Below are 26194 nucleotides of genomic sequence, written 5' to 3'. Positions count from 1 at the left end.
TCAGCATTCATTTAAATTATATGAATTTTGTTCAGCTTATCGATAACACTTTCATTTCTTAACAATCAGCTGTTTTTGTGTTTTAATCTCTTATAGGCTTGTTTTGATTTTGCTTTCAAATATTTGATATTATGTTGAAGAGCAGCAATATAAATAGGTAAACCCAATAATTGAGTGTATTATACAGTGTGCTTTTGTAAAATTGGCATTCCTAGTGTCCTCAACGAACTCCCTAATGAGTCAGCAAGGGATCCCACCGCCCAATCTTCCCACAATGAAAAACCAAAACAAGATGCGGAAACCTGTTGCTCCTCTCAGGACAACGAAGTCATGGCCAGTCTAGCCGCTTTGCAGTTGTCCGCTGGCGTCCTGCAAATAGCGGAGCCTCCACTAAACCATGTGCGCACCCAGCTTAGAGAATTGATGTAAGCACTGTGGTTCGGATTTTAAAGATCACTTAATGAACTGCAAATCTCATTTCAGTGGTAGGCAGAACAAAACATACATCGATTTGTCCAAGGAGAAATATAAACTGGACTGCAGCGAGGTGGCCAGGCTGAATGACATGGTAAGTACCACGTGGAGCGCTCAGGAAGTGTTAGGTACCTAAAGGGTGATATCTTTTGGACAACTTTCACTTGGCTTTTAGTATAGCCCCGAATAGCCCCGTTTTTTAAAATAACAAAAATATGTAGTAGAAATTCGAAAATTGTATTTATTTTAAGAATATTCAAAGGTTTTACAAATCATAAAACACTTTAAGTTTAAGGGCAAGATTTATTTTGTATTAAGTTTTCCAAAACACATTTATAAAATATTAGTATTGATCAGAGACCGAAACACAAAGTCCAGTATACCCGAGTTTCCTTTGTCGACTGAAGCCGTTCAGATATCACTTCTGTTTCGAGGCCACTATCAATAATTCTGACCAATTAGGGTCATTCTATAAGGCACTATCCATCGCAAAACTTAAGTATCAGATAGCTTAGCTAATTAAGTTGACCGAAATCTTATCAGTGGGTGCAGTCCTACGTCTGGAATCACAATCTAATCTAAAGACAAACAGCCAACAAAGTAACTTGCCATTAGAGAGTTAAATTAATTGGCTCAATTACCATATCCATTTTTATAGATGAGCGATGTAAAGCGATACAAAGATAAGCTAACAAAAATCAAGAAGGAAATGCAGAGCGTCTATCAGCGCACCAAAGAGTTAAAGGTGAGAAATGATTTAAGCAAAGAAAAAACCCATAATAAAACAGTAAAGAAAGTAATCAAAAATTAAAATCCCGCTGTTGATTAAAGTGTTTATTAGCTTTGAATTGCTGATTACAGAAACGAGCCGCTAACGTGGCGGCCTGCAAGCAGCGTGACTACCAGCGGAAGCTCGAGAGGCTACAGCACGAGGAGTCGCTCATTGGCAGCCAGTAGAAGCAGGGGATCAGTCAACACCTAACCAGGTGTCTCCCGGAATCTTCAAGCTACCAGTTCACCTCGTAAAGGCGCATTTACATTGGGATTTCCGTTAACAACTAGCCAATATTGTAACAGATAACAGTTGAACAAAAGTTAACCCATTTGAATACATAATAATAATAATAATTATAATAATAATTGTAAACGTTATAAGACCTGGCTATCGTATGTCTGCGATTAGTTGGAAAACATTACATTGTATATTGTGTATAGTTAAGTAAGCACTTAAGAGATTTCGCAGAAAATAAGCTAAATGCGTCCAATGAGTGTGGGAAGCCAATCACTACTATACTTTTAGCTGCAAATATTATTTATAAATATACAAATATTTATGTTTAACATTAAGATGGTGTGGAGAAACAATAATTGAACAATCACAGCGCCAAGGCAGCGGCTTATTTAAACTAAAATTCGCGGTAAACATTGTTTTTAACTGCTAGAACATGCAAACAACCAGCTGCGCTTGAAATTCTACAAATAATTAAGTTCTCACATTGGTTTCAATTGTAAATGAGAAAATGAGGAAGAGCTTCGCTTACGCGACATGCACGTAGGTGGCGATCCGCGTGAGTGTGGGGCTACTGAGATAAGTTACTACTTAATTAAAGCACGATTACAATACAGGTAGTACATCGATTCAACATGCAGCTCGGGAGTAGAAATATGTTGGAGTGCAGCATTCAGTTGAACTGTAGAAGCGTGGCCTCTTGTCGCCGCTGTTTTTGGGCTGGCTCGTTGGTGATTGGTGTTGTGGGTGGTGATGCGTCCAATACAAACATTGTTTAGCTAACTCTACTATACTCCTGATCATTCAGCATGTGCATTGCATCTGTCGGTGCGAAATACTTGACAGTGCCTAAAAATATTCAGAAGAGTTAGTGAAACATTTATATTATGTTATTAAATAATAAGTTTACAAGTAAAAGCTAAAGGAGGATTGAATCTAACAAACACCCCACCTAAATTACACACGGGAACTAAAGCGATTAAATGCCAAAAAAAAGAAAGATATATTTAATTATGGCTGGCCAAAAGTGTTAGTCTACATGTTAGTTCATTGTTTTTCCACTGTAAGAGTATTTACTTCTTATAAATTATTTAGGTTTTATATAGGCAGTTGAAATAGTTTTTCTTCTCTTTTTTCAAAGAAATTGAATACCCATTTTATTTGTTAAAGTTTTCTTCAGTTCGCATACATTTAAATTAAAAAAGTATGATATGGCTATCATCATTTCGTTTCAGTATTACAAAGCTTATTTCATAGGACGACAAATTATAAATTCATTTTGAGAATTATTAGGTCTGTTTTCGTCAAATATTCTATTATCAAATCTATGGCAGATCTTACAAAATATATGGTGGTTTAAGTACAATGGCCATGTGGAACTCGTATCCGGCTCCACTGCATCTGAATGGTTAATACTTAAGGAGGCTAGTTTCTGGTTAGATAAGTTTAAATCCGTCAATTTACATAAGACTACAAAATTCAAAATTCAGGAAGAGGATCACGGTCACCATCAACTCAAGTCGACTTCGCGGAACCCGTCACCGTCTTTATGGTCAGTATTTTTAGGAATGTCTGTTTCCAGGGGTGCAGAGGGTGAGGCAGTGGCGGAGGCAGAAGCGACCGAACCCTTACCATTTTCGTCGATGTTGCTGTTGCGCTGAAGATACAGCTGAATGCAAACGTGGATCACAAAGATAATGAAGGCACCAATTCCGAAGATCTCAAAGGTGGTGCGTGCAGTGACCGACTCAAACAGCTGTCCACCGATCAGGCTTCCCATTGACACACCAACGCCTTCGAATATCGCTCCAACCAGACTCTGAAATGGCCACAATAAGCTTAACTCTTGGACTCACTCCCTACAATCATCGAACTCACCTGCATGGTAGCATCGGTGCCTGGCGGTGCCACAATGCTCGCATAGGAAGCCATTGTAGCATAAAAAAGACCGAAGGTCACCCCGTTCATCAGTTCGATGGGCAGGATGTACCAGGGATTCTGCAGCATGGAGTAGAGAATAAATCTCACTCCGAATCCAAAAAGCACCAGACTCATGGCGTTTACATGGCCAATCTTCTTCAGAATCCAACCGGATAGGAAGAAGAACGGCAGCTCACCGCCAAAGCACTGAATGCCCATGACCAAGCCCTCCAAGGTCTTAATCGAGCTGTCGCATCCCTCGAACGCCTTGTCCAGCTCCTCCAGGTATATGAAAAGGAAGTTCCATATCAGCGCCGTTCCAAGTCCAATGGCAACGCACCACAAGAAAAAGATAACGCAGCGCACCGAGAGGAACATCTGACCCACATCTTTCAATATGTTGGAGGACAAATGTGTTGGCGTGTGCTGTAATTTGGAGTACGGAAACTTTAGTTTAAGAAAAGGATTTTCTGTCTCTGATATGCTCACCCTCAGCTTGGATGATGCGAACACATCAAATCCCATGATAAGCAAAGCCATCCAAAACACGGCCGTGTAGTTCTTGTCCACCTCACCCAACGACATGTGATCCACAAGGAGGCCGGCCAAGAGGGCAAAAACTCCCCATCCAAGGGAGCCGCACAGACGCTGCTTGCCATACAGGTGATGGCGATCGCCGAGGATGCCGAAGCATATGGCGTCACCAATGCTGACCACCACCGCCATGCCGATCCAGCTGAAGATGAGCAGGCCGAAGAACAGCCAAAACTGCGGCATGGTCACGGCACTACTCGTGTTAATCACAGCACTCTCCGCCAGCTGCTCCTTGAGGTAGTCCTCACGACAGTCCATGGTGCAGTTGGATTTGAAGTATTCCTTTTCCTTTGGACAGTACAACGTGACATTCTGGCCTGCAATGTGGCCTTGATCGTGCGGAATCATGAAGAACATGCAGCTACCATCATTCTCAATCTTTTGCATAGTTATGCTGGCTCCGAATTCCAGCTGGCTATTGGTTCGATTGGCGGCACAGTTTTCCGTGTTGTTCTTTAGCCAATCTTCACACACAATGTCCCACATGAAGGGCTGTGCCTCGCAGTTCAGTTGACACTGCAGCGTCCTATTCCCGTAGTACCGCTCAAGATTCCTCTCCACGCACTCACCGTACTCCGAGCAGAATCTTACGTCGGATACGCCCTGATGGCAGCGGAACTCGACCTTGGGCAGCGGCTTCTCCATTCCCGGCACGAACATTATGAGGAAAAAGGCGATGCCCGTGAGAACCTGGCCACCCAGAAAAAGGGGTCGATGCCGATGGTACCTTTAGATGGGTGAAAACCATTCTAATTAGTTAAATCTTTTCTATTATTGAATTAATATTTTCTAATCGGTAGACAACCAACAAGTGATACCTAAACACAAGTACAAGTGCACTTGAACTTATCTTTCGATAATAAATAAATGTATCCATCAATTAGCAAATCAACTATCAGCTTTGTCATTAAACATTTCTACTTTGGCTTTTGATTGATAGTGTTAATCAGTTAATATTCAAATTCTATGGTAAAACAGATATAATTTATGCCACTCTAAAGTGGCTTTATCTTTTTTTGGTTTGATAAATTCCTTCAAATCAGTGGGGATATGCATACATAGACACTTTATGAGTATAGCTCACTTGAAAACTTATCACAAAAAGACGTAACATTTTGCTGAGTAGGACGTTGCGTTTAAAAAATTAAATAAAGTGTGATAAACAAACGTGTTTGGGTCTTTGAAATGGGATCTACATGGACAGATAAGTCAGAGGGATCATCTTTCTTACCGGTCCGCAATGTATCCGAAGAGGGGCTTCGCCAGCATTCCGATGATGGGGAGGATGGTGTACATGGTGCCCACAACGGCGGGGGAGTAGCCCAATTGGCCGGCCAGGGTGGGCATGAAGGGGACGACGGGAGCGGTGCCTAAATAAATGTAAAGCAGAAAAACACTAGATTATCTAGCGGACTCGTTAGAGCTGATAAGTAGATGAGTGAGTGAGTGGGTGGAGATATGCATATGGGCAGTTCGAAAGCAGTGGGTGTTTCTGCCTCGCCGATAAGCAAAGTCAACCGCAAACAAGTGCAACTAGCTAGATATCGTCGGCTCGCTTCGAAGTAGAACATACATAATGTTAATTGAATTGAAAAGTAAAAGTAAAAGTAAGCTTTAATTGCTGAAAGTGGTTTGCCTGTCGGCACGTCTTAACTTTTGATGACTTTCGGGCGCGGCATGGAGGTCTCTAGGCCATGGGGCTGTCACAAAATCTCGTTTCCTAACCCTTGGACACCTCTGACAGTGGGATTGCGTTGAGTTCGTGCTCATCGTTTCGAAAACGGTTTAGTCATGGTTTAGCTCGGGGTATAAAGTACCTTATCGCACGTCTGTGTTTGCATGGCCAAGAATAGTCTGCTTTATAGCAATACTATCTTCCCAATTTTCAAAACATCTAATTACTACGAATATCAGTGGGATAAAATCTTATGTTTTAACTACCCAAAAATGAATGGTGTCAGCCAATTCTGGCAATTGACACCAGATTGGAAATTGTATTATTGTGTTTCCATGTGGTCTTAACTCAAATAAAGTGCTTGATTAATTGGACACCAGACATTTACAGACACTTCAAATTTTCCATCCGTTTCCATGGAAAAGTTATATTAATTGATGTGATTCCAAATAAACATTTTTTGATGATTTAATAGAGAATTGAGTATTTTTCATTAGTACTGCCGAATAGGAAACTATTTCCACGAAAAAATACTTATCGTATGAGAAATATTCCAAAATTCATTATAAATTATTACTGTTTACGTATGTGTACATATATGGGCGTACTTTCAAGTAAAATATGGATGTTTAAATAGTAGTAAAATACAATGATGTACAATTCAAACATATCAGTAGATACAATATGTATGTACCATACATACTGAAAGATAATTGCATATTTTGTAACAGCTGAATGTTATAAGGGTTTCAGCTAATTAAGTTTCGATTACACGATGTAAACGTAATGGAATTGCTCCGATTGTAATTAAAAGCCAGCAAAGTGCTACATCATACGATGAGAATCGAATCGTAACCCGAATCGGCCTGCATTAGCTTATCGCCATTTAACTGGACTTTCATTGCTCTATGGTGTCTATTCCAGTTGTTTTGCTTATCTCCGAACATGGTGCTCTATATGTTCATTAATGCATAAGTGCCCTGTGACGAAATCGAAGCTACAGATCAAAAGTTCGCAATTAACAGTTAAATTTATGTACATATGGATGAACATACACGCACACACACACATACATATAACCTGCAGCACGTGCGTGGCTCTGGAAACGGGAAAACATTATCGGCTGATGTAAGCGATGCGCGGTGCTTAACTTAATGGGTTTGCAAGGGGAGGGAGAGGGGATACTTGCCGGCATTGAAGAGAAAGTAGTGCGCCTTCATGGGCAGCAGCTCCTTATCGATGGTGGCCTTCATTTCGGCGTAATTACGTTGACCCGCGACACAAAGATCAATACTATCGTTGCTAAACTAGCGCGTTTTCCAGTTCATTCACAAAAAATGCGAGGGCAAGCAGAAAGAGCATGTGCCTGCACACTAACACATGCAAAGTGGTGGGCCAGCAGGTGTTGTTATTTATTTTGCATGTGTGTTTTTGCACGCGGGATCACGTTTCTGCTCCAATTGGAATCCGCTGAGTTGGTCCAATACGTTTTCCTTTCGAAGAATCAACACTTTTGTTCGTTGGCTATTCGAAGTGCCAGGGAACTTGTCGCATTTTTAGCACGAATCGAGTGCCGCACCACGCACAGTCCGCGGAAATCGAGGGCTCCGGCTAGTTGGACATCCAAAACACGACTGAATGGAGCCGCTGGCGTTACGAGCCGAGTGTCAACATGTTTGCTTGCGTTTGCCGTCGTTTGTTTACGAATCCGCCTTATCTGCGGCACACCAATTATTATAAACTGAATACGCCCACCGACGAACAAGAAGAGGCGCCCGGCCGCTCGGTTTTTTATTAGCAACACTTAAATAAACCTAAAAAAAACAATAATGGCAAACACAGCTGATTGGACCGACTAGGGATGGGAGTTGGTCCAGCTAGAGATGACACTTGCTTACAAGAGAAAATAACGAACTTTAATTTAAGAATATTTATAATTTTTTCATATATTTGTTATTATTTGCTACATTTTATGAATTCATGCCATTGGAAATAAAAGTCATTAACACCAAAATTCTATAGAGATTATTGAAAACTTCCAATGGCTTCCATTAATTAAAATATACAATTTTTAGCAAAAAATATTTCCCAATATCAACTCGTCATTTGTTTATGCACATTTTTATACGCATTTCATTTGTACACATTCGCTCGAACTAGTGGGTAACTTAATTTACAATGACTCTATGCGTGAGATGGGAAACTCGTGGAAAACGTAGAAATCGTGGCTAATTGCAGGCGCCCTCATTCGTATATATGGCTGTAGTGCTGCTGGTATACGTGTATGTAGTTTTCCTTCTCCTGCGGTGTCATCTGGGCTATCAGGTTGTCGTCCAGTTGGTCGAGCGGATGCGGTCGTCCAGCCACCAGCACAGTGGGCACATCGTCGTCCTCCTCTGCGGAATCCGAGTTTATATAATTGTCAAAGTCGACATCAGCTGCAAGTACAAAAACGTATATTAGAACCCATAAAAGATGAGATTGAGAAATGTTTGGTGCTTCTTACGAATCTTGGAATTGTCGATGTCCTTTTCGTCGTCGCTGGAATCGCTGGAGTTGGCGTTCGATGAGCCCACTCGCATTCCCTTCATATGCGGCTCCTTCTGGCCCGGCTGCTTCTCATGCTGCAGCAGCACGGACATGATGTCCTCGTTTTCCTTGCGGTTGCGATGCCCAGATCCGCTTGCCGTCTGCACCGCATCGGCCGCGCCATCGGCAGCATCCGTGTCGGTTATCACAGTGCTCTCTGTCATCCAAATCGGGCGCGACTTGCGCTCAATAACCGCATCCGAGGTGTCGTCGCCACCAATGGTGACGTCCACGCGAGTTTCCTCCACGGCAAAGCCCTGGTTTCTCGTCGCCTCACCCGACCACGCCATGCCGTCCGGTCGCGTAGCGTTGGGTTTGTTCAGTCCTCGAATGGTGTCGATGTCCACGGGCTCCGGTTCGAGCACCTCTGGCGCCAGCTTGATGCCCTCCACCTCTCTGAGCAGGTCGTACAGTGGCTGCAGCTGCTCGTTGAAGTGCGCTAGCATTAGGCGGGAGTCTTTCTTGGGCATTGCGGCGCTGTCCTCCTCCACGGAACTGCCGCAGAAGGTGCACCGGAACTCTAGCGTGGCCATGTCGAACAGCTGGTCCGCTTCGAGGTCCGTGAAGGTTTTGGAACACGCGGAGCACTTGAAACTTGCTCTACTGGTGGCATCACGCTCCTCCGTCTCCATACGCTTGCGCATGAGATCCAGCTTGTACTTCACCACGTTCACGAAGGTCTTGTAGTTGATGAAGTAGTAATTGACTTTCTGCGCCTTGCCATCCGGCCCCGTTTCCATTTTCAGCCTGATCTGGATGAACTTGTCGGTGCGCAGCGTGGTTATTCGGGCCCTCAACTGCTTCTTCTCGAAGCGCAACAGCTCGCCGATGTCGTCCTCCTTCATGCAGGGATTCCGCACCAGCATGTCGATGATGAGCGCATCCTCCAGGGAATAGAATCCACGGACCACGAGGCGCGCCAGTTGCTTTAGGCTGCTGGGCACCTCGGTCACGTACCGCACCTCTGTTTTCGCTGGCGCTGCGTTCGCTGCAGCCGTCGATGTCGACGACATTATGTGTTTATCTAGAGGATCGGCATTATTTACATATATAAACTGATTTTTCCTTTTGTTGCGGGTGGTCTCACGCCACTTACCAGTCTCTCGAAACCGGAACTCCGGAAGCAGAGCACTTTGCGGTTATTCAATGCAGGCAGTGGGTTCGTGGATCTTCATGGGTCTACCGGCAGTCATCTGCTCCCTGTTTGACCGTATTTCATAAGATTTTCCACGACTAAAATAAAATTTCCACCGCCAAATTCTTTTTTGTGCAGCAATGTGGCCAAAGTTATTACTTCGAAATTTCTCGAAGCAATGAGAAAAACCCTAAATAAGCCTCGTCATTGGGTGAAACACTTTGCTAGAAGGGTAGCTACGACTCAAACCGATTTTTTGGGCATTGAAAAATGAATTTCAAAAACGTTGCGTTAAAAAACATTAAATTAGAGACATTAATTTAGCAAAGGATTTACTACTACAAAAATAATTTGGCTATATTAAATTTTAGCCAATAATGTTCTTGTTAACTCGATAACATTTTGTAAAAATTTGTTCATACATTTTCAAAATCTTTTTTGATAAACCAAGTGACCCTTTAACAACTTTTACTACTATGGTGTCTGCCAGATTTGAACGCATTACATTTTCATGTTTGTGCAATGGCTTTACTAACAACTTCGCATATGAGCGCAGTTGGCTTTGAAATGTTTTTGACCGCAGAAAGAGTGAAAATAATCCAACAAGTCGTTCTCCCGCCGCCTTTGTTTATCCGCTCGAAGTGCTTAATATTTCATGCTCCGCTGTCTAGGGTCGTCTATTTTTTAATGCGAACTTCGCCTTGCGTTCGAGTGCATTCCGGTGTAATCCCCCGGAACGAGGCTCTCCCACACAAAAAATCCCATGGCTACAGGAGCAGAAGCCAAGCAGCCGCCGCGGGGGTGGACTTTCTACGGGGTCAGAGGTCGGGGGCGCAGACGTCTCCTTGCGTGTTTATTTGGCAGCCAACACACTTCTGTTGTCCTCGTTGAATGTCATGGATATAATTGGACGCACAATGCTAAGTCCGAATCAGCTGCTCCATGTTTACAAATGCCAATTCAACAGACAGAATGTAGGCAAATTTATGGGACACGATGAATGAGTTTCCAAAGAAATCACTTTTTCAAAGAAAAACTCGTGTTTAACTAGAAAACCTATCAAAAAGATTCTTTCTTTGATGGATTCATAGGAAACTAATGATCAAATTAGCATTTAAAGTATTAAAACTAAATATAAACCTATAAATTTTGCATTTATTGTCTTATGTTGAATTTTTGTCGCTCTTCCAAACTAAAATTCTTAAAAAAGGTTTTTTAAATACATATGTATATACTTATTGTATCTTAATCTTTACAGTTGCAAATCTTCAGATATTTGCAAGATGGTTTATCTTAATATAATTTAGTTTCTAGTATTTAGTATTCTTAATATTTAGTAAATATTAAATGAAACTCTTAAAATGTTTACAGTGCCAACTGCAGCACGTGAACACCCACGGGCGTCCAGCCTGCAGAGTTGCCTGAATGGCTCGGAAAAGCCCAGTCGCTCGAAGGGTGGGAAACTACTCCGCGGAAACTCCACCTGAGCTTGTTTACCTTGCAGCGGAGGGCAGGGCGCAGACTCAGCGAGAAAAGTGGACACAGCCAGGGGAGTAGGCCAAAAGTGCTTGTACGCTTTTCCGAAAAGGAAGCAATGGATCCCCTAAATCACTACGTCCATGGGAAAAGCTTTTCCGCGCGCGAGGGAGAGAGCAGCGGACAGTGCGCAGGCTCTCGCTCTCTCTCTCTCTCTTTGGTTGCGGGGAAAACAGAAACAGGCTTTCCCACTTTCGCTGGTGGCATCCGCCTGCAGTTTGAATTTTGAGTCGTGCGCGCTAACGCTCGTTTTCCACGCTTTTCCGCTCGACAATTTTCCAACGGCGGCCACAACAATTACAGGCGACAAAAGCGTGCAAATAAAAAACTTGTGTTTTTTCTTTCCCGACGTTTTACTGCAGTTTCCTTCGCTGTCTGCGAGACGGCGGACTTTCTTGCGGCTTTCGTTTTTCCGTTCGCGTGTGTGTTTTCTTTCGGTGTTTTTGTGTGCGAATACGGAACGCAAAAGGAAGAGCCACGATAAAAAACACAAAGGAAAATTGGGAAAACGCGGCGCCGCAACTTTTGCCAAATTGATTTTTATTGTATGAGACGCAGAGTTCAAGCATTATATAAAGAATCGAGCAAGGAGAAGGTTGGTTTTCAAAGCCCTCTTGAATGATTTGAATGTGTTTAAAAAATATACCGAATTTATAAGATTACTGGACTTAGTGCATCATTTTTGTGGGCTGCACGTGAACCGTTGTTGGCCAGTTTCACCCTCTTGCGCGGCTCACCCTCGAAAGATAGAGAGCCGGTCGCTAACCGCCCCCAGGGGGTGGCGCCACCCCTCACCCACCACCGCCCACTCGTCTGTGATGTCATACCACCCACTAACCGCCGCCCATCGGCATAATCGCAATAATGGTCTTAGACATCCTGGCGCGTCCTCGCACCAGCGCTTAATTGAGCTCATTGATTTGCAGATTCCCTTTGTGAACTCCTCTTTGCATAACGCTCGATATCTGGAAAAACTATCAACTATCACTAGCTTTTGTATGCTATATAGTGCATATAGTCGATGTGTATATAGACGGCCTACTCCACAAATCAGGTCAAAGTTGCAGTGTGACCCAGAAACGAACACTGACGTACGGATACAAGTTGTGGGGAATCCAGTCGTGGCTGGGATTCGGTTTGGGATTGGGATTGGGATTGAGATTGGGATTGAGATGACCTGGGGATTGGGATAAGCCAGTTCAATTTGCATGGCAACGAAGTGGCAAGTGGAGGGGCATTTACCGATATGCCATCGGAATAAATCATTTGCAATCGAAAGCAGTTCGAAAATACGTGGCATACCAAAAGCGTCGCTCAGTTAGTTCATGTGCAACCAATTTGAGCATACTCCAAAATATGCAAACAAATTTATTAATAGCATAAATTCATAAAAATATTTAATATTCATAAAAATATTTAATATTTTGTCTAGTTAGTTATACCTACAAATGTTGTAGGTTGATTTGGAATATAAATGTTTGAAACTTTGTCTAAAAAATATTTTAAATAGCTGCAACTTTTTCCAAGAAAGAAGCTAAAATCGAAGTAGAAATCTGCCAGTTACGAAAGAACATTGTCGTAATTATTTAATGGTTGTCCCATCCCAAATCCCAAGGGTCCGTCCGTTGCTGCGACAATTATTCCGAAGAACTTTAGCCCCCAAACATATACATATACATATATATGTACGTGCAACATTTTCGCATTTCCCGTGTTTTGTTCGCTCCATTCTTGTTACACATTTTCACGATTTCCCAGCTGATGGGATGGTACAACACTGAACTTGAGCGGGATGCGGTGGCAAAATATTGACATTCGCTATTCGGGTGGGTTACTATTTCCTTTCCGTCTCCTCCGTGCTTTGTTTTGTTTTCAGCGCAGAATGGAGAGAGAGCACGGGGAAAAGCATGGGGCGAAAATCGATACTGCTGCCCAGGCAGCACGCAGGCTTACGGATACGGACTCTCCACCCGGACCCTGGAAGCCCGGATTCGGGCGAAGGCGGAGCGGAGTGCATTATGGCAATGTGGAGCAGGCTCTGGACACGGGCGCAGGGCGGAACACAGGCGGGGGCGTGGTCGGTGGCGGGCGGCTGGTGGAAAATCCAATAAGCACGCGAACTCGGACTCGAACTCAAACCAACTCCAAAAATAGACATGGAGCCAAGCTGCGGAAAATGCGCACGAGGCGGAGGGCACACAAAAATGAAATACACTGGCAGGCAAACAACACCACCCCCAAGCACTTGAGCATACTCTGGAAAAAGACCCATATTAACTACTACACAGAGCGAAAAAATGGAGGGGTTATGATTTTATTTAACAAGATTTGATTGTATGTTTAGGTAGATACATTGCACCAATTTATTTGGGATTACAAACAATATATCTCTGCTTTAATATAAATTTATTTATTTTGTTTATCTAAAACAATTATCTTAAAATAAAATCCATAACTTTTTGCCTAAATGCAATAGTTATTTACATCAGAATTTATTTTTCCTTTCGAAGCACAAATATAAGTTTTTTTCTACCATAGCTGCAAGTGCGCCTCGCAGTATGCAACACATTTGCTCGTCGTTCGCTCGAAACAGCCAAAGTTTCTCCAAAATGTAGTTTCATGTCGCAGGAGGTGGGCGGGGCACTGTGTGGGAAAATGCACTTTCCGGAATATTAATCAAATTACTTAGCTTGTAATTAAACATTTTAGGGCAGGGCAAAGATGTGGCTCTGCACCTGTGCGCCAAATTGCTCTTGAAAGCTCGGTTAATTTAAACAATTTGGGGACAACTAAGGCCAGGTAAACTGTTTATTAGTTTAGCGACTAGCTAGATACAGTTGATATAATAAGGGCAATAGGGTTTTCAGTCAAAGGATCTCCTTGAGAGACTTAAGTTACTATAAATGTATAGATAGTCATCAGCAATGAAAGTTTTAATTATGATAAATGACGCCAGAGAGCAGTATCCCTTATCATAATTCAAATCAAATTATACCATATGCCCTTAAATTGGTGCTGCCTTAAAATCTGTCTTGAATTAGCCAAGTCATAAGCAGAAAAGTGTGGTCTGAAGGCACATATACAGTGATTTGTAAAATTATCAAGCCAATTTTCACCCAACCGGGACACTCGCTTCCACTCCGAGTAACACAATTCCGAATACGCCAGGACCGCCCACTTCCACTTCCCCTTTTTCGGGTCCTTTTGGCAAAGTCAAGGAGGATTGTGTAACTTGTAGCAGACGGAAGGACCGAGGAAGCCCGCTTGGGTAATGCCAACTTTCGAGCACCAAATTTGTATTTGCATTTGTCGCACAATCAAATCTCAACAATAAAAACCAGACACATTTGAAATGGCAAGCCAAAGGATGAATACTCTTATAATAGCTTAAAAACAAGCTTAAAAACAATATGAAAAGTTTATTTAAGCCTACTATTAATTAGAGAATATGAATATATGAAAATCGTTTCTATATTATTACATAGATCTTATAACTTATTGAATGAAATGAAATGAAATTTAAATGTAATTTGCTCAGCAAGTTGAAGTTCTCATCCAAGTTGAGAGTGCTGGGCAAAGCATTCCGCATTTAAACCAACCGGAAATGACAGAGAAAGCTCAGTCAATGTCTCTGCCACGCCCATGTGGGCGGCGAGATGACTGCCTTTTGTTTGGGCGCACGTCGAAACGGAAAGGCAGAAACGATTGCGAAGATTGGGGCAGAGCCCTTAAATGGCAAGGATGACGTCGAAGGATGAAGGATGTTGATGCAGCGAGGCGGACACCGACGATAAGCGCTCCTCGGCGGAGGAGGCTCACCTTGAGGCTTAGGTTCCTCATTCGGAACTGAGCTCTGGCGAATCCGCGCATTTATGGCAATTAAATTGGTCCTCTTCACAAAGAGGCAACGTGTCCTCTCGATAAGCCGAACTCAAAGAAAAGCTTTCCCGATGGCCTCCCTTAATTGGCCATTTAAGTTTTTATTTATGCGCTCGAGGATGAAAGCAATGGGCTATCGATTTCCAAATCGATACAGAGATTAATGTGATTTGCCTCTTTTGTTGAGTGGAAAATCCATATTACTTGCAACATGCCAAATGTAGGGATTTAGTCTAAGGACGTTACTATTTAGTATGCTGACCATAATCCATTAGTGAATCCGCCAAGCCCCTTGGGACCAGTGGCTCTGCCCAAAAGTCGCGGGACCAGGCACTTCCGGTCCGTAATCGCGCCTCAAAAGGCATTGCACCTGGTGGCGGATTACCTTGGCTTAGTTAGTTTGCAGTTGGAATATTGTTTGCCTTATCGGCGAACTTTTTGCAGCCACAACAAGTCGCAAAAATGGAAGAATCGAGGTCGGAGGTTACGGCCTGCACGCCAACCCAACGAAAGTGGGCCATAAATCTGTCCGGCTGTGGCCTCCATTTTTATTTGGTCATGTCGTGCGGAGCCACGCGAAAGTTTCGCGTATGCCACATGGGGCAAGACTCGAGCAACTATTGACAGGGAGTGACAAACCACAGTTGGCAACTTCCCACAAATCATGTAATTCCTGTGGTTCTTGCCGGAAATGACTGCCTATGTTTCATGGGGTTTTTAAACTGCTGCTTTTAAATTCTTAAAAAGCTAACAAGTAGAAGACCAAAAAATACCCTTTACTTTACAGAAAACCATAGATTTATATGTTACTTCAAATAGAAACAATACTATTAATATCCTTAAGTCCTTATATTTTCTGAGATCTCTTTGCTGAGCCACCTTTGCAACCGGAAACTAGCCAATTAACCCCATTGTGTATCGTGTTGCCTCGTTGCAGGTGAAACTCGCTAATTGTCGGGTGGAAAAAGGTTACCAATACACAGGGCAAACGGGATGTAAAGGATAAGCAAAGCCGACACCATAAGCGATTGAAAAACGACGGAGAGGAGAGGACGAAGGACTCCACTTTTCCAGAGCGCTTCGTTTCCCAGGGAGGCAAGGTGAATCTGTTCCAGCACACGATGTCATCGATCTCGGCTCAGGGCGTGGTCGAGCGAGCATCTGCGGAGTTGTCGAAGCGGATCAATGGCCTGGGCCTGCGCTCGAAGCACCATCACAGCAGCTCGTCCGGTGGTGCTGGTGGCGCCGGCGATGCTGCATCCCCGGCCGGAGCTGCGCCCACTCCGGCAGCGCCCAGCGGCAAGACGTCGGTGATGGAGCGCGTAACGAACGCCCTGTGCGGCGGTGGCAACTCAAATTCTAACTCAGGATCGAATAGCTCCAATAGCAACACCTCTTCAGCGGCTGCCACCGCTGCCACTTCGCCCGCCAGCAACGCCAATCCTACACAGACGCCGGACAAACCGTCACGGGGCAGCAGCCCCAGTCCCGGCGGTATCACAATGCCAGGTGGCCAGTCGCAGGTCCAGAACTCCACACACCACCTCCTGCAGCAGCAGCAACAGCAGCAGCAGCACATGCAGCTGCAACAGTCGCAGCAGCAGCATCTCCAGCTGCAGGCGTCCACGCTGATCAACTCCAACCACCATGTGATGGTGGGTCCAGCCCCGCCCACTGGCATGCCTCTGGGTGCCCCGCCCACGCCGACAGTGAAGTCCATTGCCAAGCAGATGAACATAACCATACCGGGTGGCGGAGTAAATCCCGGCTCGCCCACCTTCAGCACCATGGGCATGGTGGCCGCCCAGAAGGCGGCGGCCAGTGCTGGAGGTACACCGCTGCAGCTGCGGAAACAGCTGCCCAATCCTCACCTGCACCATCCGTATGGCAGTATGGGCATCAGCACAGCATCGCCGCTGATCATGCAACACCAGCTCCACCCGCCGCCTATCCACAGCATCGAGCAGCTGATGCTCGACGACCGCTTTCTGAGCCGCTTCTTCCAGTACTTCTCCCCCTACGAGCGGCGCATCCTCGCCCAGGTGTGCATCAAGTGGCGGGACACACTGTACCGCAGTCCGCGCTACTGGAGCGGCCTGTTGCCCACGCTGCAGTGCCGCGAGCTGCGCCAAATGCCAGGCTGCGATCGCGGCAAGCTCTACAACTCGCTCATCCGGCGCGGATTCCACGCCCTGGGACTGGTCGGCGCCTCCGACGAGGACGCCCTGGATGTGGTCCACTCCTTCCCGCTCGCCTCCAAGCATGTCCACTCGCTCAGCCTGCGCTGCTCCTCCATCAGCGACCGGGGACTGGAGACACTGCTGGACCACCTGCAGGTGAGCTTGAATCTTTATATTTATATCTTTAGCTTTTAGCTTTTCGATTTCTTTATGTAATTGTTAACTTAAAATAGTTTGTGGATTAAAAAAGCATTTCAATAGTTCACTATATTTTTTTTATCTTTTGGCTTTAATTTACCTGCGACCAATTTAATTTGAATTATTTTTACAATTTCCGAATGAAACGCATTCATTTATTTGAAATTTCCAATTGCATTGGCAATCTGGCTTTTATTACAAGCATAAAACAATTTAAAATTTGCTCTTAAATCTCCATCAATTCTGTAAAATCCTAGATGCACAGAGATTAACTTAATAAAAGAATAAGTTGTAATTATATCTCCTTAAAATGGTTATTCATCTCAACCCAAAAGACTCATTAAGATATGTCGCCGATAAAAGTGAGCCAGAGCCGACCAAAAAATGTTTGGCAAACGGCTTTCGTATCTTTTCGCCCTTGAGATACAACTACTTATGTATGTATGTGTAAACAAAATTGCCGTCTGCACATAAGCTGGAATAATGGGCTGTCATTTGTTTAAAATGCAAGACAACTTGGCCCATGGGCAGACGGCAATGTCCGGAAATCTGGCCCCAAAGGGCATCCCATCCCAGGGCAACTGCTCCCAGCTCTGCAGCATCTCTGCTTTTCGGTGCTCAGCTGGCTTTCATTTGGACCCACATCCGACTTGATTTGGTTTTTGTTTTTTTTTTTCTGGGACCCCCGACGGAGATGGGTTCGGAAAATGTCTGAGAAAAAGAGCATTTTTCGCCTGTGGGCGTTTCGAGTTTTGGCCAGCGGCAAGTTGACAGTGGTCAGTCCCGCTTTTGGGCCACATCCACAAGCACATCCGAAATAAAATCATACAGATTCGCACACGAATCCGTATCTGTGCGCTGAAATGAAAACTATTTTCATTTTATTTCGGGACTTGTGCCGCGCGCCAGAGAAATGAAACGTGTCAAAGCTGAAAAGTGTGTCATCGGCTGGCGAAATTTTGCCGAAATAAACCCTCCACTTTTGTCACTCGACTCGACTGGCCGGCACATAATGAATTGATGCGATCAATTTCAGATGCAAATCACATCAAAGCTCCGTCATAAATTTCATTTAATTTAGCCTTTTATTTAGTTGCGCTAATTTGTGCGAAATGTGTGCGAGTGTAGCTCAATCGAATACACTCACTGTGCATTCATAATTTCTACGCGCCGCCAGGTGAATCATTTATGAGTTGCGCTCCAATGGCAGGAGAAAATTCCATATTTTATTAGAATAAAAGCAGGAAGGCGTGAAATCTTTGCGGAATTTATTATAAAAGTTTACAATTTAGGAACTTTATTTTTGGATGTGAGAACTATTTAAAGTGGCCACTTAATATGAACAAAATATAACAAGTAAGTTGGTTATATGTATTTACCAAGATTGGTATTCCTTCCGCAGCAATCTCATTCACACTTCTCATTCATAACAAACCATCATTTTATCCTTGGTCATTCCACTCGGTTTGTATTCATCTCTTTCGGTTTGCCGGACTGCCTCAATAATCCCGAGGAACCCCAATCGAATTTGGACGAACAAGTGGGCAGCTTAATTGATGGCCAACTGTTTTGGGGAGAGCCCTGGGCAAACTAATCCATTCATTTCATGGACCAATCCCGAGCAATCTGGCAACCTAATCCACCAGGGGCCCAGCATGGGTCACCGGAAATGGCCCACACAAACACACACACACACACACTGGAATTTGAGACAACACAAATACAAATACTGAGAACACACACACATACACACGAGCAGAGCCAGTAAAGTGGATAACGTTGGTGAACTGGCTGTGGCCAAGTCCTTTATGAAGGAACGTTCTACATGAATTTGCGGTCCTGTCAGCTCAGTCAGTCACACACCCATTGGGTTGACTGCATCACTTTTCCCCACAATTCAGTGCCTTTGATTTTCAGCTTGTTTGATTGCTAGGGTGATCCTCACTATCATATGCGGAAATATTTACTTGGTAGTAATATTTGTAATTTACTATTTTAATTTATCTAACAGCAACACATGAGTGTTTTATATTAGATTGTACTTTCATGTTGTTTATGCTTCCTGTATGTATCAATTTCTAAATTGGTTAAATATAAAAGCCAACATTGCGTATGGGTAATATTGTCTAGCTGCAACATCCAAATCTTTCTTAGCTCCTAAGATATCTTGCTTCTAGAAATGAGTACCCTTTAAATAGAAGAGTTGTAGTGACTTAGGGTTAAGTTGCGACCAATAAGGTCCACCCTGCTGCGCATACGTCATACGTCGGAGTGCTGATGTCAGAATTAATCCAGTGCGAGTGCATGTCATGTTTATGAGCCTAGTTCCATTGCCAGGGTCTAAAATTTTCGCATGTGTGCGTGTGTGTGTATTTATGTGGATGTGTATGTGTGGGTGCCCAGGAAGCGCCAACAAATGGTTTGATTGCAAATTGTTGTCGCTGGCAGTGTCAACAACAATGACACACTGGGGACAAGTTGGATTTGGCCATGATGCGAAAGGATCAACCGCAATGGGCTCAGGAATTTGACCTTGGGGACTCTGCGGCAGGTGTATGGCAAGTGCCCATATGGAATTTGCACCCCCCTTTGCACACTGAATTTCCAGGAAAAGCGAACGAACATGCAACGCGCTAAATTAATGCTAGTTACTGCTGCTGAATGAGCGGCGGAAATGCGGCGACTTTCCTGCATTCCCATACATATTTAATCGGAAATGCACTGCAGTCGCCTCGGGCGAGTGCAAATATAGTGTATATATGCGATTTCCGCATTGCCGCTCCAAAGTTGTCACTCCAGACTTTTCAAAGGGGGGATTTTACAAGTGAGTCCGGAGCGGAGCTCGTTGAACCCAACCCCATTGACCCAGAAACTTAGGCTACGCTCTGCCACCTCTGGCTATTTAAATGCGTATTCCTCTTCACCAGCAGTTGCAGTATTAAATTTATTAATTTATTTAAAATGCATCTCTCGTTTGAGGGATTATATAAGCCAGCAAGCAGCTATTTGCTAGGAATAAAATTGAACAGAATCAAGTTATTAAAAAAGCAGGAGGTACTTCACTACTTAATATAATTTAGTGCATAATACATTATATTTTATGTAAGCAGTTAAATTCGTAATTTAAAAGTCTGGCAAACGAATATATTTTCCCTCACTTTGACCACTCATAAATTGTCATCGTTTCAGCGAAAAAACCTCAGAAAGCGAGGCGAAAACACGGGAAAACTTTTTCCGGCTAAATAGTCACACATCCTGGCATGTGTGTGTGTGCTTCCATTAGCATTTCTATGTGGAACTCTCCTTTGCGTGGCTGACTTTTCCTATCGATTTTGACTCCTCCTGCCCGACGAGACCAACACATGGTACCGAAAAAAGTTTCCCATGGCTACGGCTACGTGTATTGTGCTGTTCGGTTTGAACAAGCCAAGGGGAAAAAAGTTCCACAATTGTCCATAAAAACGAAATGCGGAAAATGGTTGGCGGTGAAATCTAAACAACAAGCGAACATTTACCAGCCATAATGAAGTCATGCCAAAAGGCTTGGCTTCCTTGTTGTCGGGCTTCCTTTTGCTGATTGTTGGCCAAGTTAACCGATGTACAGAATCCAATTACTAGACATGTATGTACGTATATTCAACACATTCGTAATTAGACCATTTAATTCGCTAATGAGTTGGATCCCCATGTCCTTCACTTATGTCATGTTTCGCTGGTCACTAATTGGAACATCAGATGCGATTAGGATTAGGATAGTGAAGGGATAATATGGATATCTTAGTGCATTTGTCACAACATTCCTATGCAAAAAAATATTATAAATCAGAAATCTATAACTAAATCTTTAATGTTGTTTACCAACCTTTTGCCCTGAATTTCATTTGCTCTTCTCGCTGCGAAAGTAAATGAATCCCTGGCGAATGTCGAATGGATTCATTTTGATTTATTACTCGAACTCACGGGTATATTCGCATTAAGGATTCGGATTAAATTGGTATCTTGCTGTTTTAGCTGTTTACGTTTTGTTATTTCTCCAGTTTTGCGTCAACAATACAAAAGTAATTGTTGTTCAGCTGCGGCAGTGGGAAAATTGTGTGGCCATCCTTGGGATTTTCATTCTTCTTTTTTTTTATATCGCACTTCCGGCTGCATTTGCTGTTTATCGCCTTTGTTTTCGTGTTTCCGGTTGTTGGAAGGGAGTGAGGGAGGTAGGGAGGTTGGGTGCTTCAGGCAAATGGGTTGAATTCGAGGGATCCAATGGCAATGGCGCCTGTATCCCGACACAAAGTCTGCCACTCGAATCGGGTCGCCTCCATCGAGATGTTATGTGTTTTTTCCCGCTTCCACTTCGTCGACAATGTTTTGCTCTTGAAAAGGTCAAAGTAAATCCTGTTATGGGGACTTAAATTGCTCGTAGAACGCATGGAAAAAATATAAAAAAAATAGCAAATTCAGCTAGAAGAGAAGTTTTTCCCAGTTTGTTGACTCGTAAATTTTTGGCATCAAAAGTTGGCAGTGCTGCAATTTAATTTCATTTTTAATGGATTCGCGTCGCACCCACCAGGTGGCAGCTGTAATTTGTTTGAATCACTCCGGTCTATTTTTCCATTCAATTTTCCCGCATTCCACGCACACAATCCAACACATCGCGAGATTTTCAAAGTGCAATTTTCCTTGTTTTGTCTACGGTTCACCGAATGATTTATGGGGTAAATGCAAAAATGCAATTAGGTTCCTAGCTTTTGGGACATTCCTTTTGCACTTTGGCGTTTAATTAAGCACATTGATTAGTTTAAACTTCAAAAACTTAAAATGATTGCTTTTCCATTTTGTTTACAAAGCAGCATATATTCATTAGCCGCGATTTTCGTAGACGTCAAGGAGAATTGAAAGAAACGTTTAATGATGTGGCAATATGAAATGTTCTTTAGCAGATACTTAAAAATCCAAACCACCTGAGGCCCAAGTTTTCCATATTGATATATGTATATAGATGTTTTATGTAAAAATATATGTGCAGAGGTATTTTTGTTTTGCTATTTTTCACTCGCCTCCGATTGGCCTTTTTTTTTCCTGCTCGCCAAGTGTCAACGTTTATGAACGCTGTGAAATGTCCAAAATTATTTGAGAATTAAATATGGCAGATCATAAAAACATTTGACGGTTTCATGACAGAAAAGTCACCCTTATAGACGAATATATCGAATTTGAGACTAAGAGAAACTCATGAATTCCTTAAGTAATTTTCTTTCATATTTGCGGTTTCAAGTTCATTGCCAAGAATAACAACCTCTTGTTGAATAAAAGTTCTTTGAAAATATATTCGAAGAATTATTACATTTTTGTTCAAGAATTTTGAAAAACTTTAGTTAAAGCACGTTTTTTGCATTTTTTCCATGGAAAACATTTGTTTACAAGTGGTTTTTTGGTTTTCTCTTGTGTAATGTAAATTAATATCAAATCGTGTATATTAGTCTGACTTAATTTAATCAATTTTATTTATTAAGAGTGGCACTTCGAGGAACGAGGAACACACAATTTATTTTGCCGATTCATTAGTGGAATTTATAAAGACTTTATAATTTAATACACATATTGAGGTAGATGCTTTTATATTATTTTTATTTTTAATAAAATCCTTTGCGCAAAGTGTCCTTGCAATAACCAATCCCTTTTAAATTGCAGAGTTTGTTTGAACTGGAGCTGGCTGGCTGCAACGAGGTGACCGAGGCGGGACTGTGGGCGTGTCTAACGCCCCGAATCGTATCCCTGTCACTGGCGGACTGCATCAACATCGCGGACGAGGCGGTGGGCGCGGTGGCCCAGCTCCTGCCCTCCCTCTACGAGTTCTCGCTGCAGGCAAGTCCAGATTGATGAGGATCTGCCGCAGCTCCTACAGCTGCTCCTCCTCCACCTTCACCCTCATGCCGCACCCCGTATCGAATTAATTGAATCTCCTTCCGCCCCTCAACAGGCTTACCACGTCACGGATGCGGCACTCGGCTACTTCTCGCCCAAACAGAGCCACAGCCTCAGCATCCTGCGACTGCAGTCGTGCTGGGAACTAACCAACCATGGCATCGTTAATATCGGTAAGCGACACTCTGCCCCCTGCCAATTAATCAAATAGCATGTGGATCGAATGGAGGGGAGGGCGGATCCAATTTGTCCCACAAATTGCACAGAAAAAAAATGTATAAAAAAATATAGGTGCATTCATTCGGACATTTTCTCTGAATTCTCCTGAATGATCTCTAAGAAAATGGGGAATATTTCAAAGATATTTTAATACCTCTTTGACATATATTGCATAAAAAAAATATTTAAAAAGGCTAAAACTACTACTACAAATAATGGAAATTATGTTTAAATATATTAAAATAACTTGCACCGTATAATGTTATTGTTACTCGTAAATAATTTCCGTAAAATTAATTATCGATGGGATATTAAAAGACTTTCGTTACACAACAAATTCAGTTTGGTTGAGCGCCTCCATCGGTAATAATGTTTAATCCAGAAATGAGGATGACCGAGTGGCGGCGAGTAATGTTGCTCCTTTGCGAACATCAGAAAGTAAGTTGTAGGAGAAATGCGAACATCATATTGCAAATGAAATGGCCGTGCTGGGGGCCAGGGAGTCCTCCTAGTCCGCACGGGATTGTCCTGCTTCCGAAAAAAAAAAATGGGGTGTCTGTGGGCCCTCGTCATCTTGTCTAAACATTGCACTCAACTAATTGAAACTTTTTGTGGGACACTTTTTGTGCGATTCTGTTTCCTGGCCAACAGAGTAAGCAGCTATTTTTACATCCTTTTGACGTAACGTCGCCAAAGAACCCTTGTCACTCGCAAATTGGCAGGGTCCAGCCCCACAAGAGGTCCTCGTTTTGGCCACAGGAAGTAGAAAGCAAACACAAAATGTGAAAAGTTTTATAACGAAATTATTTTTGCGGCGGCTTAGTACACAATTTAAATAAAAATTGGTTTAAACCAGCGGAAAAGCTAAGAAAAGTTATGAAGATTATATTTTATATTTTTGATTTTTAAAGCGTGAAATCTACGCCAACTTTCACCTTACGTCAATTGTGATTACAGATAGTATTACCATATTAAATATCACTTGAGAAAGGTCGCTCTAAAGTTAAAATATTAAATGATGCTTGGCTGTAGCTAGTCACCTTTATTACAAACCATATTTGCGAGTGTGATATGCTGTAAAGTAGGAATTTTCCCAAGCCCCAAGGAACTTGCGCCGTTTTCTTGGAACACATCCTCCGGATAAACTTGGCCGTAAACCACTTTAATTGACGTGCACATCGCCTCGCAGCTGAGCAATTTTAAGGCGTGCTCAGGGGCTTTTTGAGGCGCCAGAACGTAAACTCATTTAATATGCGATCGACAGGGCTGGCAAACATAAACCCCACCCTCCCCCCACTTACCCCACTTGAGCAGGGTTAAGGGTCGCAGGTTGGCTGGCTGCGCTGCGCTGTTTTGCCTATGCACACCGCTTTGACCTTTGACGACGCCCACCTGAGTCCCGAGTTCCAGGAGCTGGCTCTTCAGCTCGCTCAAGGGAACTGGCTTTTCTGGGGAGCGGGTGGAAGGGGGAAAACTTTGCAATCAATTTCATGGCACGTCATTTTCTTTGCCAACCATTCCTGCCCTGCCTCTTCCGCAATCAACAAAGGCGATGGCAGCCTTGCTCCCCCATCTCGTCATGCATTGCGCCACAAATTAAGCTGCCGGTTGATGCAGGCGCCCCAGGTAGATGGGCTACCTCGATTTTCCTCGGTTTTCCCGCCCTCCGGCTTTCCTCTGCATTTTCCTGCTCCTACGGCTTCAGCAGTTAACCAGCCAGATTTCAGAGCTGCAGAGCTGCGCATCGAAATCGAATTATTGCAGTTCACTGATCATCGAGATGCGGCGGCAGTCGCAGGTTCGCCCCGGAGGATATGGTGGGATAATGCCACTGACAGTGATTTGCGCAGATACACCTTGAAAGAAAATGCAGCGGAATCTATTTAGAATGTTGTATATAAATAGGGATAAGAGAAAAATATAAATTAAAACATAAATGCCAGCTAAAATATAACTAAATTTGTTTATGTAAAACTAAAACAAATTTAGGGATATATAAAAAGGAAAATTGTAATATATTTTGCCGTGTACCCCTTTAGTTCTTTTATGTTAGCTCCTTTAATATGGCGAATAACTTACCATCATAAACATAAGCTTCTTGTTTAAAGAGTTTAAACATAAACAGCCTAACTACGAAGCTTAGGGAAATAGCAATATTTACAAAATATTAAAACACATGTAAACAACCGTTGTGCTGAGCATATTTTGTGTGTCTGCAAACATTTTGATGGATGAAGGAGCATCAAAGGCCCAAAAAGCCAGTAACAAAAGTAGGCAAAGCATATTACACATCCGCCCCGTAAACCAAAGATTGGCTTCGTTCCGTCCGTCTGTCTGACTGACTGTCTGTCTGTCTGTCTGTCTGTTTGTGCTTGTGTTTGCTTAGGGCGTTGTAGGAGGTGGGGGCGTGGCTTAGGAATCGTGAGGACAAAAGCAAATAGGCGCCATATTTAATGGCGGCATTTTGTATAAATTGCAGCCCAATCATAAACTGTTTGCCCAGCAAGCATAAATAAAAATCAGAAAAAAGGGAAAAGAACAAAATACCGATTATTTATTTTACGATTTAATTCAAGTGACCGCATTCCGGAAATGCATGTTTAATTAATAGCCATTCAATGGCCTCGAAAACCCTTAACACTCAATACGCGAGGGACGTTTTAATCATTTATTTATATCCACATTAATCGTTGAACATAATTAATTCCGTTTGCATTTACTGCACATTTCAGTTTAATTTTAAAGCAGAAGTCACTTTCAATATTTTCTCTCAATGGATAAAACTTCTATATTTGATTATGTATATCTTATTACAGTGTAAGCCAGCTTTATTGCCTGACTGACGCAATGTGGTAGCCAAAGTTTGC

General features: G+C 43.0%; 4 protein-coding genes across 7 annotated transcripts in view; 2 read left to right on the top strand and 2 right to left on the bottom strand.

Moving 5' to 3' along the window:
• The first annotated feature begins 5 nt into the window (after positions 1–5).
• LOC6737697 (biogenesis of lysosome-related organelles complex 1 subunit 6) lies at positions 6–1821 on the top strand. Of its 3 annotated transcripts, none has more exons than XM_016169755.3 (5): positions 6–157; positions 216–425; positions 484–568; positions 1133–1219; positions 1336–1821. In XM_016169755.3, the coding sequence occupies exons 1-5, from the start codon at positions 132–134 to the stop codon at positions 1429–1431; spliced, it is 504 nt and encodes a 167-aa protein (XP_016031466.1). In that variant the 5' UTR covers positions 6–131; the 3' UTR covers positions 1432–1821. The 3 variants fall into 3 exon arrangements, with proteins under 3 accessions (XP_016031466.1, XP_016031467.1, XP_016031468.1); XM_016169756.3 differs by having other exon boundaries at positions 1316–1478; XM_016169757.3 differs by having other exon boundaries at positions 1306–1478.
• On the bottom strand, positions 1584–7546 carry LOC6737696 (major facilitator superfamily domain-containing protein 6-A). Of its 2 annotated transcripts, XM_016171329.3 has the most exons (6): positions 6862–7543; positions 5229–5367; positions 3893–4724; positions 3362–3829; positions 3116–3302; positions 1584–2332 (listed from the first exon to the last, which is right to left on the bottom strand). In XM_016171329.3, the coding sequence occupies exons 1-6, from the start codon at positions 6923–6925 to the stop codon at positions 2259–2261; spliced, it is 1764 nt and encodes a 587-aa protein (XP_016031465.1). In that variant the 5' UTR covers positions 6926–7543; the 3' UTR covers positions 1584–2258. The 2 variants fall into 2 exon arrangements, with proteins under 2 accessions (XP_016031465.1, XP_016031464.1); XM_016171328.3 differs by lacking the exon at positions 1584–2332 and having other exon boundaries at positions 2493–3302; positions 6862–7546.
• Positions 7547–7777: 231 nt separating this feature from the next.
• On the bottom strand, positions 7778–9698 carry LOC6737695 (general transcription factor IIE subunit 1). The gene is made up of 3 exons (XM_016171327.3): positions 9358–9698; positions 8179–9285; positions 7778–8110 (listed from the first exon to the last, which is right to left on the bottom strand). Exons 2-3 carry the CDS (start codon positions 9272–9274, stop codon positions 7917–7919), a joined length of 1290 nt encoding a protein of 429 aa, XP_016031463.1. The 5' UTR covers positions 9275–9285; positions 9358–9698; the 3' UTR covers positions 7778–7916.
• Positions 9699–11118: 1420 nt separating this feature from the next.
• The window catches only part of LOC6737693 (F-box/LRR-repeat protein 16), a 30030-nt gene continuing 14954 nt past the window's right edge, over positions 11119–26194 (top strand). The window contains exons 1-4 of the mRNA XM_016169758.3: positions 11119–11527; positions 15749–17147; positions 22875–23048; positions 23164–23281. Of these exons, the coding sequence (XP_016031461.1) occupies positions 15933–17147; positions 22875–23048; positions 23164–23281 (1507 nt within the window). The 5' untranslated portion in view covers positions 11119–11527; positions 15749–15932. The remainder of the gene's footprint in view (positions 11528–15748; positions 17148–22874; positions 23049–23163; positions 23282–26194) is intronic.

Source organism: Drosophila simulans, chromosome 3L (assembly GCF_016746395.2).
Source record: "Drosophila simulans strain w501 chromosome 3L, Prin_Dsim_3.1, whole genome shotgun sequence".
Classification (NCBI taxonomy): domain Eukaryota; kingdom Metazoa; phylum Arthropoda; class Insecta; order Diptera; family Drosophilidae; genus Drosophila; species Drosophila simulans.
Note: the sequence above shows the minus strand (reverse complement) of the source record. Positions and strands in the feature narration are given on the sequence as shown.

Bases quoted from the DNA above. Each gene is read 5' to 3' on its own strand.
- LOC6737697 (XM_016169755.3), top strand. From the start codon at position 132: ATGTTGAAGAGCAGCAATATAAATAG. The intron at 426-483 runs GTAAGCACTGTG...ATCTCATTTCAG, and splicing joins ACCCAGCTTAGAGAATTGAT to TGGTAGGCAGAACAAAACAT. The intron at 569-1,132 runs GTAAGTACCACG...CCATTTTTATAG, and splicing joins TGGCCAGGCTGAATGACATG to ATGAGCGATGTAAAGCGATA.
- LOC6737696 (XM_016171328.3), bottom strand. From the start codon at position 6,925: ATGAAGGCCACCATCGATAAGGAGCTGCTGCCCATGAAGGCGCACTAC. The intron at 5,368-6,861 runs GCAAGTATCCCC...ACATTTATTTAG, and splicing joins CTACTTTCTCTTCAATGCCG to GCACCGCTCCCGTCGTCCCC. The intron at 3,303-3,361 runs GTGAGTTCGATG...TGGCCATTTCAG, and splicing joins GCACCGATGCTACCATGCAG to AGTCTGGTTGGAGCGATATT.
- LOC6737695 (XM_016171327.3), bottom strand. From the start codon at position 9,274: ATGTCGTCGACATCGACGGCTGCAGCGAACGCAGCGCCAGCGAAAACA. The intron at 8,111-8,178 runs GTAAGAAGCACC...TTGTACTTGCAG, and splicing joins CATCGACAATTCCAAGATTC to CTGATGTCGACTTTGACAAT.